This window comes from Taudactylus pleione, unplaced genomic scaffold (genome assembly GCF_031769625.1).
Source record: "Taudactylus pleione unplaced genomic scaffold, aTauple2 ptg002781l, whole genome shotgun sequence".
Classification (NCBI taxonomy): domain Eukaryota; kingdom Metazoa; phylum Chordata; class Amphibia; order Anura; family Myobatrachidae; genus Taudactylus; species Taudactylus pleione.
Window position 1 is genome coordinate 119414 of NW_028287156.1, and position 15147 is coordinate 134560.

The 15147-nt window shown below is 39.8% G+C and overlaps 1 protein-coding gene across 1 annotated transcript in view; it reads right to left on the reverse strand.

Annotated features, from left to right (window-relative positions):
* The window catches only part of LOC148431123 (matrix metalloproteinase-17-like), a 29934-nt gene extending 15524 nt beyond the window's left edge, over positions 1-14410 (reverse strand). Inside the window, 3 exon segments of the mRNA XM_088466319.1 lie at positions 1218-1350; positions 1524-1656; positions 14147-14410. Of these exon segments, the coding sequence (XP_088322445.1) occupies positions 1218-1350; positions 1524-1656; positions 14147-14227 (347 nt within the window). The 5' untranslated portion in view covers positions 14228-14410.
* Between the last annotated feature and the right edge of the window lie 737 nt (positions 14411-15147).

Consider the following 15147-nt stretch of genomic DNA (forward strand, 5'->3'; position numbering starts at 1 on the left):
AAATGTATTATCCTATAGAGCTTAGACCAGTAAATGAGGTGTATCAGCTGGTGGACGCAGCTCTCGTGGTCTCCCTGTTATAGTGTAACTAGATGAGCGGTCCAGGACTGGGGCACATTGTCACTACAGCTGGAGAATGTGGCTCTCGTGGTCTCCCTGTTATAGTGTAACCACATGAGCGGTCCAGGACTGGGGCACATTGTCACTACAGCTGGAGAATGTGGCTCTCGTGGTCCCCCTGTTATAGTGTAACTAGATGAGCGGTCCAGGACTGGGGCACATTGTCATTACAGTTGTTGGTCACGGCTCTCGTGGTCTCCGCGTTATAGTGTAACCAGATGAGCTGTCCAGGACTGGGGAACATTGTCACCACAGCTGGGAAATGTGGCTCTCGTGGTGTCCCTGTTATTGTGTAACCAGATGAGCTGTCCAGGACTGGGGCACATTGTCATTACAGCTGTTGGTCACGGCTCTCATGGCTTCCCTGTTATAGGGTAAGCAGATGAGCTGTCCAGGACTGGGGCACATTGTCACTACAGCTGGGGAATGTGGCTCTCGTGGTCTACCTGTTATTGTGTAAGCAGATGAGCTGTCCAGGACTGGGGAACAATGTCACTACAGCTGGAGAATGTGGCTCTCGTGGTCTCCCTGTTATAGTGTAACCAGATGAGCTGTCCAGGACTGGGGCACAATGTCACCACAGCTGGGAAATGTGGTTCTCGTGGTCTCCCTGTTATAGTGTAACCAGATGAGCTGTCCAGGATTGGGGCACAATGTCATTACAGCTGTTGGTCACGGCTCTCATGGCTTCCCTGTTATAAGGTAAGCAGATGAGCTGTCCAGGACTGGGGCACATTGTCACCACAGCTGAAGAATGTGGCTCTCGTGGTCTCCCTGTTATAGTGTAACCAGCTCTCTAGTCTTGTGGTTGGCTGAGGATTTGTGTTGTATTACAGGTGGCAGCTGTGTGAGCTGTTACGCATCACTACAAGCTCTAAGTCTCACTTACAGAACAGGCATTTAGTGAAGAAAAGCCCTGATGTACCCTCACTCTCCTGGTAATTCGTACATAAATACTTTAGACTGCAACAGGCAGCAATGTAAAGGAAAAACACAATGTATACACTGAAAGCAGCGACACTAAGCTGCAAGGAGGTGCTTTGTGCTGGTTGAGCATCACAGTTCCAGTTACCTCCCCCCCCCAGGACCCATCATACCTCCAGGTCAGGTGCTCCTTCTGCCACACCGCCCCACTCAGAGCAAATCGCTTTCGACGGCGTCCCTCAGGAGTCATAATGACGTCAGGAAGAGAGCAGCGCGGTCTGTGCATCATGGCGACAGTCTGGTCATCTAGCAGCGGGAGGAGAGACTGTTTAGGGGACCAGTGAGTGTAAATATGAAATCTGTAAAAAGCAGAACCTTTGAGTCCCAGAGGACTGATATTCGCTACAGATCAGAAAAGCATCACAATGCTGGACGGTGGCAAATGGCAGTAACAAGTCTCTATTATTCTCATTATTTACCCAGCACCCCTGTCTCCTTCAGGCCAGCGAATCTCTGCATGGTCTTCACTGCTTTAATCAGTCCATCCAATGTCTGCTGCTGAGCGGAGTAGGGATCGGGGAGTGGCAGGTAGCCGTACCGCGTTAGCCAGTCCTGTATGGGAAGAGGTCATTATTATAGGAGTCAGTATGGGAAAAAGCACTGATGACTGGGTAATGGGGGAGATAACGCAAGGCTAGCACAGCAGGATGGTAATATAGGAGTAAGAGGGATGGAAATGGGCTGGTGCTGGGTAATGGGGGAGATAACGCAAGGCTAGCACAGCAGGATGGTAATATATGGGTAAGAGGGATGGAAATGGGCTGGTGCTGGGTAATGGGGGAGATAACACAAGGCTAGCACAGCAGGATGGTAATATAGGAGTAAGAGGGAAGGAAATGGGCTGGTGCTGGGTAATGGGGATCCGACCCCAGAGAAAAGTAATGGATACACCATTCAGTGCACACTGACGTAGTGTTGGGCTCACCCCCAGCCTGACGTTAACGGGAGGCGTGCTATACGGACACACCCCTAAATAACATCATTTGGGGGCTTGGCCTATGGTTATTAGGCCACGCCACCATTTTGGTCTTAGCCGCGCACAGGTAGCGGGCGCTAGAGTCCCGTCCTGCACAGGGCACAGCTCCCCCCTGGTGGGAGATTATGGTCACCACATAAGGAATTCATGTAAGATGATAGTAGGGGTTTGTATAGTCATAGTTACGATTATAGAATGGAGCTAATAAGGTGGTAGTTTTAAAGGAGTAAGATGGGTGGTAATAGAGTATAATAGATGAGGTATAGCTGTTAATATAGTAATATAGTATAGTAATAATATTAGTTGTAGTATGGTACCTGAGGTATAAGTGGAAATAATGGTAGTTGTATGGTACCTGAGGTACAGCTGGTAATAGAGTATAGTAGATGAGGTAGAGCTTTACGGTGAGTAGCACTTTGGAAATGAGAAATCAGATAATATCAGGTTGGAGGTAAGATGACAGAGAGGTACAGTATGATGGGTGATAATAGAGGGGTAGCAGAGTGGTAAGTGATGTACAGTATGATGGGTGATAATAGAGGGGTAGCAGGGTGGTAAGTGATGTACAGTATGATGGGTGATAATAGAGGGGTAGCAGGATGGTAAGTGATGTACAGTATGATGGTGATAATAGAGGGGTAGCAGAGTGGTAAGTGAGGTACAGTATGATGGGTGATAATAGAGGGGTAGCAGAGTGGTAAGTGAGGTACAGTATGATGGGTGATAATAGAGGGGTAGCAGAGTGGTAAGTGAGGTACAGTATGATGGGTGATAATAGAGGGGTAGCAGGGTGGTAAGTGAGGTACAGTATGATGGGTGATAATAGAGGGGTAGCAGGGTGGTAAGTGAGGTACAGTATGATGGTGATAATAGAGGGGTAGCAGAGTGGTAAGTGAGGTACAGTATGATGGGTGATAATAGAGGGGTAGCAGGGTGGTAAGTGAGGTACAGTATGATGGGTGATAATAGAGGGGTAGCAGGGTGGTAAGTGAGGTACAGTATGATGGTGATAATAGAGAGGTAGCAGGATGGTAAGTGAGGTACAGTATGATGGGTGATAATAGAGGGGTAGCAGGGTGGTAAGTGAGGTACAGTATGATGGGTGATAATAGAGGGGTAGCAGGATGGTAAGTGATGTACAGTATGATGGTGATAATAGAGAGGTAGCAGAGTGGTAAGTGATGTACAGTATGATGGGTGATAATAGATGGGTAAGTGAGGTACAGTATGATGGGTGATAATAGAGGGGTAGCAGGGTGGTAAGTGAGGTACAGTATGATGGGTGATAATAGAGGGGTAGCAGGGTGGTAAGTGAGGTACAGTATGATGGGTGATAATAGAGGGGTAGCAGGGTGGTAAGTGAGGTACAGTATGATGGTGATAATAGAGGGGTAGCAGGGTGGTAAGTGAGGTACAGTATGATAGTGATAATAGAGGGGTAGCAGGGTGGTAAGTGAGGTACAGTATGATGGTGATAATAGAGGGGTAGCAGGATGGTAAGTGAGGTACAGTATGATGGGTGATAATAGAGGGGTAGCAGGATGGTAAGTGAGGTACAGTATGATGGTGATAATAGAGGGGTAGCAGAGTGGTAAGTAATGTACAGTATGATGGTGATAATAGAGGGGTAGCAGGATGGTAAGTGAGGTACAGTATGATGGGTGATAATAGAGGGGTAGCAGGGTGGTAAGTGAGGTACAGTATGATGGGTGATAATAGAGGGGTAGCAGGGTGGTAAGTGAGGTACAGTATGATGGTGATAATAGAGGGGTAGCAGGATGGTAAGTGAGGTACAGTATGATGGGTGATAATAGAGGGGTAGCAGGATGGTAAGTGAGGTACAGTATGATGGGTGATAATAGAGGGGTAGCAGAGTGGTAAGTGATGTACAGTATGATGGGTGATAATAGAGGGGTAGCAGGGTGGTAAGTGATGTACAGTATGATGGGTGATAATAGAGGGGTAAGTGAGGTACAGTATGATGGTGATAATAGAGGGGTAGCAGAGTGGTAAGTAATGTACAGTATGATGGTGATAATAGAGGGGTAGCAGGATGGTAAGTGAGGTACAGTATGATGGGTGATAATAGAGGGGTAGCAGGATGGTAAGTGAGGTACAGTATGATGGGTGATAATAGAGGGGTAGCAGAGTGGTAAGTGAGGTACAGTATGATGGTGATAATAGAGGGGTAGCAGGATGGTAAGTGAGGTACAGTATGATGGGTGATAATAGAGGGGTAGCAGAGTGGTAAGTGATGTACAGTATGATGGGTGATAATAGAGGGGTAGCAGAGTGGTAAGTGAGGTACAGTATGATGGTGATAATAGAGGGGTAGCAGGGTGGTAAGTGAGGTACAGTATGATAGTGATAATAGAGGGGTAGCAGGGTGGTAAGTGAGGTACAGTATGATGGTGATAATAGAGGGGTAGCAGGGTGGTAAGTATGATGGGTGATAATAGAGGGGTAGCAGGGTGGTAAGTGATGTACAGTATGATGGTGATAATAGAGGGGTAGCAGGGTGGTAAGTGAGGTACAGTATGATGGTGATAATAGAGGGGTAGCAGGGTGGTAAGTGAGGTACAGTATGATAGTGATAATAGAGGGGTAGCAGGATGGTAAGTGAGGTACAGTATGATGGGTGATAATAGAGGGGTAGCAGGGTGGTAAGTATGATGGGTGATAATAGAGGGGTAGCAGGGTGGTAAGTGATGTACAGTATGATGGGTGATAATAGAGGGGTAGCAGGATGGTAAGTGATGTACAGTATGATGGGTGATAATAGAGGGGTAAGTGAGGTACAGTATGATGGTGATAATAGAGGGGTAGCAGAGTGGTAAGTAATGTACAGTATGATGGTGATAATAGAGGGGTAGCAGGGTGGTAAGTGATGTACAGTATGATGGGTGATAATAGAGGGGTAGCAGGGTGGTAAGTATGATGGGTGATAATAGAGGGGTAGCAGGGTGGTAAGTGATGTACAGTATGATGGGTGATAATAGAGGGGTAGCAGGATGGTAAGTGATGTACAGTATGATGGTGATAATAGAGGGGTAGCAGAGTGGTAAGTGAGGTACAGTATGATGGGTGATAATAGAGGGGTAGCAGAGTGGTAAGTGAGGTACAGTATGATGGGTGATAATGGAACGGTAGGAAGGTGGTGAGATACATTGCCCCCAGGCAAAGCCGGGGCGCATCATTAGTGTGATATAGATATATATATATATATATATATATATATATATATATATATATATATATATATATATATATATAGAGTTCAGCAAAGAAACCGCACTCACAGGCCTCCAAATTCACCAACTGCTGGGGTGCCACATCTCAGGGAAGTCCATCACACAGGAACACCCAAATCTGTGTCCAAAGTATGTTCAGAGAGCACTCACCAGACTACTAAGCATTTTTATGCAAAAGATAAAAGTCTTTAATCCATACAGAATTAGTCGACGTTTCGGCTCACAACAAGCCTTTGTCAAGACATGAATCAAAATTCACCATCACTGGACAAGCAGCAGCCAGTGATGGTGAATTTTGATTCATGTCTTGACAAAGGCTTGTTGTGAGCCGAAACGTCGACTAATTCTGTATGGATTAAAGACGTTTATCTTTTGCATAAAAATGCTTAGTAGTCTGGTGAGTGCTCTCTGAACATACTTTGGAGATATATATATATATATATATTTTTTTTTTTTATCACACACGCAGACATGTATACAATATATCAGCAGGCACACTGTGCAATATGTTATAGATATACCCGTCTTGGTATATGATGTACACACATAGTATAAGCAGACATGCCAGCCCTCAGCCCTGACCCTGAGGAAGCATTAAGCATCACTTGTTTTCTTTCCTGAATGAACCACTCAGTGGCAGTGACAGACCATGTATAACTGTTAGACAGGCTGTTCTGAATGTTCAACTGTGTTACTCACTTCTCTGTTATCTAGTTACATGTCTAATCACTAACAATTATTCACATTAAACAGCCTATTCTGCACTATTTTTATCGGGAGCAATCTTTTATTTATGGCGATAGTATTTTATAACCGATGTCTAAGATTTCCCTGTAGATGATTTTAGTCATTTCTACTCCTGATGTCAACATCGAAAATATTTAGTTTTGAAGTGAAACGCAAAAGGGCCACGAAAAGTTGTCCATGAGCAAAACAATCTCCACTTGTGTCAGCTCCGGCCACGTTACGTGTCTGTCCCTGTGCGTTATTTATGGTCATGCCAAAGCCAACTCTTACCGGGAATTGGACGTGTACGAAACGAAAAAAAATTGCTTTTCACATAAATGAAATAGGAACGGTAAAAAATGGGAAAAACTGAATTCTGTATCAGTAACCAGGGCTTACATCTCTGGAGAATCCGGATAGTCTGTATCAGTAACCAGGGCTTACATCTCTGGAGAAACCGGATAATCTGTATCAGTAACCAGGGATTACATCTCTGGAGAAACCGGATAATCTGTATCAGTCTTTACATCCCTACCCATCCAGTGGGTCTGGAGATTATCCCAAACAGACAGATGCCTACGAGGGACTTTATTTTATACTATGTATAGATGGATATAGCACACTGACATGTATACAGTATATGAGCAGGCACGCTGTGCAGTATACATATATATATTTATATATCCTACGGACATGTATAATAGGCATGCGGTCATAATCCTGGCACATGGCATACCGATGATTAGAATACAAACGCCGGAATCCCAAGGTAAGTAGTGGAGATAGGGGGAGGGTTAGGGTTAGACACTTAGGAGGAAGAGTTAATTTTAGAGTGCGGGGAGGCTTAGGTTTAGGCATGGGGGAGGGAGGGGTAGGGGTAGGGTTAGGATACCTACCGAAAGGTGTCGGCATCGTAACCCTGTCAGCATTTTGTATCCAACTCACTCTGTGTATCATAGACACACATATACATATATATATATATATATATATATATATATATATATATATATATATATATATATAACATTTATACAATGTATCAGCAGGCACAGTCTGTGTATACTATGTATAAATATATATAACATGTATAGAATGTATCAGCAGGCACAGTCTGTGTATAATATGTATAAATATATATATATAACATTTATACAATGTATCAGCAGGCTCAGTCTGTGTATAATATGTATAAATATATATATAACATTTATACAATGTATCAGCAGGCTCAGTCTGTGTATAGTATGTATAAATATATATAACATTTATACAATGTATCAGCAGGCACAGTCTGTGTATACTATGTATAAATATATATAACATGTATAGAATGTATCAGCAGGCACAGTCTGTGTATAATATGTATAAATATATATATATATAACATTTATACAATGTATCAGCAGGCTCAGTCTGTGTATAATATGTATAAATATATATAACATGTATACAATGTATCAGCAGGCACAGTCTGTGTATAATATGTATAAATAACTATATATAACATGTATACAATGTATCAGCAGGCACAGTCTGTGTATAATATGTATAAATATATATAACATGTATACAATGTATCAGCAGGCTCAGTCTGTGTATAATATGTATAAATATATATAACATGTATACAATGTATCAGCAGGCACAGTCTGTGTATAGTATGTATAAATATATATAACATGTATACAATGTATCAGCAGGCACAGTCTGTGTATAGTATGTATAAATATATATAACATGTATACAATGTATCAGCAGGCACAGTCTGTGTATAATATGTATAAATATATATAACATGTATACAATGTATCAGCAGGCACAGTCTGTGTATACTATGTATAAATATATATAACATGTATACAATGTATCAGCAGGCACAGTGTGTGTATACTATGTATAAATATATATATAACATGTATACAATGTATCAGCAGGCTCAGTCTGTGTATAATATGTATAAATATATATAACATGTATACAATGTATCAGCAGGCACAGTCTGTGTATAATATGTATAAATATATATATATAACATGTATACAATGTATCAGCAGGCACAGTCTGTGTATAATATGTATAAATATATATAACATGTATACAATGTATCAGCAGGCACAGTGTGTATACTATGTATAAATATATATATAACATGTATACAATGTATCAGCAGGCTCAGTCTGTGTATAATATGTATAAATATATATAACATGTATACAATGTATCAGCAGGCACAGTCTGTGTATAATATGTATAAATATATATAACATGTATACAATGTATCAGCAGGCACAGTCTGTGTATAATATGTATAAATATATATATAACATGTATACAATGTATCAGCAGGCTCAGTCTGTGTATAATATGTATAAATATATATAACATGTATACAATGTACCAGCAGGCACAGTCTGTGTATAGTATGTATAAATAAATATATATAACATGTATACAATGTATCAGCAGGCTCAGTCTGTGTATAGTATGTATAAATATATATAACATGTATACAATGTATCAGCAGGCACAGTCTGTGTATAATATGTATAAATATATATAACATGTATAGAATGTACCAGCAGGCACAGTCTGTGTATAGTATGTATAAATATATATAACATGTATACAATGTATCAGCAGGCACAGTCTGTGTATACTATGTATAAATATATATAACATGTATAGAATGTACCAGCAGGCACAGTGTGTGTATAATATGTATAAATAACTATATATAACATGTATACAATGTATCAGCAGGCACAGTCTGTGTATACTATGTATAAATAAATATATATAACATGTATACAATGTATCAGCAGGCACAGTCTGTGTATAATATGTATAAATATATATAACATGTATACAATGTATCAGCAGGCTCAGTCTGTGTATAATATGTATAAATATATATATAACATGTATAGAATGTATCAGCAGGCACAGTCTGTGTATACTATGTATAAATATATATAACATGTATACAATGTATCAGCAGGCACAGTCTGTGTATAATATGTATAAATAAATATATATAACATGTATACAATGTATCAGCAGGCACAATCTGTGTATAGTATGTATAAATAACTATATATAACATGTATACAATGTATCAGCAGGCACAGTCTGTGTATAATATGTATAAATAACTATATATAACATGTATACAATGTATCAGCAGGCTCAGTCTGTGTATAGTATGTATAAATATATATAACATGTATACAATGTATCAGCAGGCACAGTGTGTGTATACTATGTATAAATATATATATAACATGTATACAATGTATCAGCAGGCTCAGTCTGTGTATAATATGTATAAATATATATAACATGTATACAATGTATCAGCAGGCACAGTCTGTGTATACTATGTATAAATATATATAACATGTATACAATGTATCAGCAGGCACAGTCTGTGTATAATATGTATAAATAAATATATATAACATGTATACAATGTATCAGCAGGCACAATCTGTGTATAGTATGTATAAATAACTATATATAACATGTATACAATGTATCAGCAGGCACAGTCTGTGTATAATATGTATAAATAACTATATATAACATGTATACAATGTATCAGCAGGCTCAGTCTGTGTATAATATGTATAAATAACTATATATAACATGTATACAATGTATCAGCAGGCACAGTCTGTGTATAGTATGTATAAATATATATAACATGTATACAATGTATCAGCAGGCACAGTCTGTGTATAATATGTATAAATATATATATATAACATGTATACAATGTATCAGTGCTCTCTGTATAACATGTATACAATGTATCAGTGCTCTCTGTATAACATGTATACAATGTATCAGTGCTCTCTGTATAACATGTATACAATGTATCAGTGCTCTCTGTATAACATGTGTACAATGTATCAGTGCTCTCTGTATAACATGTGTACAATGTATCAGTGCTCTCTGTATAACATGTGTACAATGTATCAGTGCTCTCTGTATAACATGTGTACAATGTATCAGTGCTCTCTGTATAACATGTATACAATGTATCAGTGCTCTCTGTATAACATGTATACAATGTATCAGTGCTCTCTGTATAACATGTATACAATGTATCAGTGCTCTCTGTATAACATGTATACAATGTATCAGTGCTCTCTGTATAACATGTATACAATGTATCAGTGCTCTCTGTATAACATGTGTACAATGTATCAGTGCTCTCTGTATAACATGTGTACAATGTATCAGTGCTCTCTGTATAACATGTGTACAATGTATCAGTGCTCTCTGTATAACATGTGTACAATGTATCAGTGCTCTCTGTATAACATGTGTACAATGTATCAGTGCTCTCTGTATAACATGTGTACAATGTATCAGTGCTCTCTGTATAACATGTGTACAATGTATCAGTGCTCTCTGTATAACATGTAACAATGTATCAGTGCTCTCTGTATAACATGTAACAATGTATCAGTGCTCTCTGTATAACATGTAACAATGTATCAGTGCTCTCTGTATAACATGTATACAATGTATCAGTGCTCTCTGTATAACATGTATACAATGTATCAGTGCTCTCTGTATGACATGTATACAATGTATCAGTGCTCTCTGTATGACATGTATACAATGTATCAGTGCTCTCTGTATGACATGTATACAATGTATCAGTGCTCTCAGTATGACATGTAACAATGTATCAGTGCTCTCAGTATGACATGTAACAATGTATCAGTGCTCTCTGTATAACATGTAACAATGTATCAGTGCTCTCTGTATAACATGTAACAATGTATCAGTGCTCTCTGTATAACATGTATCAGTGCTCTCTGTATAACATGTATACAATGTATCAGTGCTCTCTGTATAACATGTGTACAATGTATCAGTGCTCTCTCTGTATAACATGTGTACAATGTATCAGTGCTCTCTCTGTATAACATGTATACAATGTATCAGTGCTCTCTGTATAACATGTATACAATGTATCAGTGCTCTCTGTATAACATGTATACAATGTATCAGTGCTCTCTGTATAACATGTATACAATGTATCAGTGCTCTCTGTATAACATGTATACAATGTATCAGTGCTCTCTGTATAACATGTAACAATGTATCAGTGCTCTCTGTATAACATGTAACAATGTATCAGTGCTCTCTGTATAACATGTATACAATGTATCAGTGCTCTCTGTATAACATGTATACAATGTATCAGTGCTCTCTGTATAACATGTATACAATGTATCAGTGCTCTCTGTATAACATGTGTACAATGTATCAGTGCTCTCTGTATAACATGTGTACAATGTATCAGTGCTCTCTGTATAACATGTAACAATGTATCAGTGCTCTCTGTATAACATGTAACAATGTATCAGTGCTCTCTGTATAACATGTAACAATGTATCAGTGCTCTCTGTATAACATGTAACAATGTATCAGTGCTCTCTGTATAACATGTATACAATGTATCAGTGCTCTCTGTATAACATGTATACAATGTATCAGTGCTCTCTGTATAACATGTATACAATGTATCAGTGCTCTCTGTATGACATGTAACAGTGTATCAGTGCTCTCTGTATGACATGTATACAATGTATCAGTGCTCTCTGTATGACATGTATACAATGTATCAGTGCTCTCTGTATGACATGTAACAATGTATCAGTGCTCTCTGTATGACATGTAACAATGTATCAGTGCTCTCTGTATGACATGTGTACAATGTATCAGTGCTCTCTGTATAACATGTATACAATGTATCAGTGCTCTCTGTATAACATGTATACAATGTATCAGTGCTCTCTCTGTATAACATGTATACAATGTATCAGTGCTCTCTGTATAACATGTATACAATGTATCAGTGCTCTCTCTGTATAACATGTATACAATGTATCAGTGCTCTCTGTATAACATGTATACAATGTATCAGTGCTCTCTGTATAACATGTATACAATGTATCAGTGCTCTCTGTATAACATGTATACAATGTATCAGTGCTCTCTGTATAACATGTATACAATGTATCAGTGCTCTCTGTATAACATGTATACAATGTATCAGTGCTCTCTGTATAACATGTATACAATGTATCAGTGCTCTCTGTATAACATGTAACAATGTATCAGTGCTCTCTGTATAACATGTAACAATGTATCAGTGCTCTCTGTATAACATGTAACAATGTATCAGTGCTCTCTGTATAACATGTAACAATGTATCAGTGCTCTCTGTATAACATGTAACAATGTATCAGTGCTCTCTGTATAACATGTATACAATGTATCAGTGCTCTCTGTATAACATGTATACAATGTATCAGTGCTCTCTGTATAACATGTATACAATGTATCAGTGCTCTCTGTATAACATGTATACAATGTATCAGTGCTCTCTGTATAACATGTGTACAATGTATCAGTGCTCTCTGTATAACATGTGTACAATGTATCAGTGCTCTCTGTATAACATGTATACAATGTATCAGTGCTCTCTGTATAACATGTAACAATGTATCAGTGCTCTCTGTATAACATGTAACAATGTATCAGTGCTCTCTGTATAACATGTGTACAATGTATCAGTGCTCTCTGTATAACATGTATACAATGTATCAGTGCTCTCTGTATAACATGTATACAATGTATCAGTGCTCTCTCTGTATAACATGTATACAATGTATCAGTGCTCTCTCTGTATAACATGTATACAATGTATCAGTGCTCTCTCTGTATAACATGTATACAATGTATCAGTGCTCTCTCTGTATAACATGTATACAATGTATCAGTGCTCTCTGTATAACATGTATACAATGTATCAGTGCTCTCTGTATAACATGTATACAATGTATCAGTGCTCTCTGTATAACATGTATACAATGTATCAGTGCTCTCTGTATAACATGTATACAATGTATCAGTGCTCTCTGTATAACATGTATACAATGTATCAGTGCTCTCTGTATAACATGTAACAATGTATCAGTGCTCTCTGTATAACATGTAACAATGTATCAGTGCTCTCTGTATAACATGTAACAATGTATCAGTGCTCTCTGTATAACATGTATACAATGTATCAGTGCTCTCTGTATAACATGTATACAATGTATCAGTGCTCTCTGTATAACATGTATACAATGTATCAGTGCTCTCTGTATAACATGTATACAATGTATCAGTGCTCTCTGTATAACATGTATACAATGTATCAGTGCTCTCTGTATAACATGTATACAATGTATCAGTGCTCTCTGTATAACATGTATACAATGTATCAGTGCTCTCTGTATAACATGTATACAATGTATCAGTGCTCTCTGTATAACATGTGTACAATGTATCAGTGCTCTCTGTATAACATGTGTACAATGTATCAGTGCTCTCTGTATAACATGTAACAATGTATCAGTGCTCTCTGTATAACATGTATACAATGTATCAGTGCTCTCTGTATAACATGTAACAATGTATCAGTGCTCTCTGTATAACATGTAACAATGTATCAGTGCTCTCTGTATAACATGTGTACAATGTATCAGTGCTCTCTGTATAACATGTGTACAATGTATCAGTGCTCTCTCTGTATAACATGTATACAATGTATCAGTGCTCTCTGTATAACATGTATACAATGTATCAGTGCTCTCTCTGTATAACATGTATACAATGTATCAGTGCTCTCTGTATAACATGTATACAATGTATCAGTGCTCTCTGTATAACATGTATACAATGTATCAGTGCTCTCTGTATAACATGTATACAATGTATCAGTGCTCTCTGTATAACATGTATACAATGTATCAGTGCTCTCTGTATAACATGTATACAATGTATCAGTGCTCTCTCTGTATAACATGTATACAATGTATCAGTGCTCTCTGTATAACATGTATACAATGTATCAGTGCTCTCTCTGTATAACATGTATACAATGTATCAGTGCTCTCTGTATAACATGTATACAATGTATCAGTGCTCTCTGTATAACATGTATACAATGTATCAGTGTGCTCTCGGGGCCGGTGCAGGCTGTCTCTGTCTCTCTCTCTCTCTCTCTCTCTCTCACCACTCCTTTGCTGATGTCTCTTGCACTCGGGTTGCTCCCAGCTGTCCCCAGACACCCGCACAGCATCCAGGCGATGATCATGGTCAGTGGTCTCTGAAGTCACTCAGAGCAGATGCAGAACTGTCAGTGACTCCGCTGTCTCCAGCCCTGGCTGTCTCTCCATGCACCCTGTCCCGGGTCTGTCTCTCTCTCTCCCGTCCTCCCTGGGCGCATCTGCGTCTCTGCACCGGCCGCTCCGCTGTCCTTCAGCACTGAGCAGAACTTCCTGCCCCACCTTCTGCCCCCACCCTCTGAGCCGCCTCCCACCGCCCAGACCACTGCTAATGTATATCGGAGGGGGAGGGCTTGGATGCCTCCTGTAACTGAGGCATCCAATGGTTACCTGAGACCCCCCCTGTACCTGAGACCCCCCCTGTACCCAAGTCACCTCCTGTAACTAAGTCACCTCCTGTAACTAAGTCACCTCCTGTACCTGAGTCTCCTCCTGTAACGGAGACCCCTCCTATAACTGAGACCCCTCCTATACCTGAATCACCTCCTGTACCTGAGACCCCCCTGTACCTAAGATCCCTCTTGTACCTGAGACCCCTCCTGTACCTGAGACCCCTCCTGTACCTGAGACCCCTCCTATAACTGAGACCCCTCCTATACCTGAATCACCTCCTGTACCTGAGACCCTCCCTGTACCTGAGACCCTCTCCTGTACGTGAATCACCTCCTGTAACTGAGACATCTCCTGTAACTAAGACATCTCCTGTAACTGAAGACCCCTCCTATAACTGAAGACCCCCCCTGTACCTGAGTCTCCTCCTATACCTGAGACCCCCCGTACCTGAGTCTCCTCCTATACCTGAGACCCGCCCCCGTACCTGAGACCCCCCTTGTACCTGAGACCCCCCTTGTACCTGAGACCCCCCCCTGTACCCGAGACCCCCCCCTGTACCCGAGACCCCCCCCTGTACCCGAGACCCCCCCCTGTACCCGAGACCCCCCCCTGTACC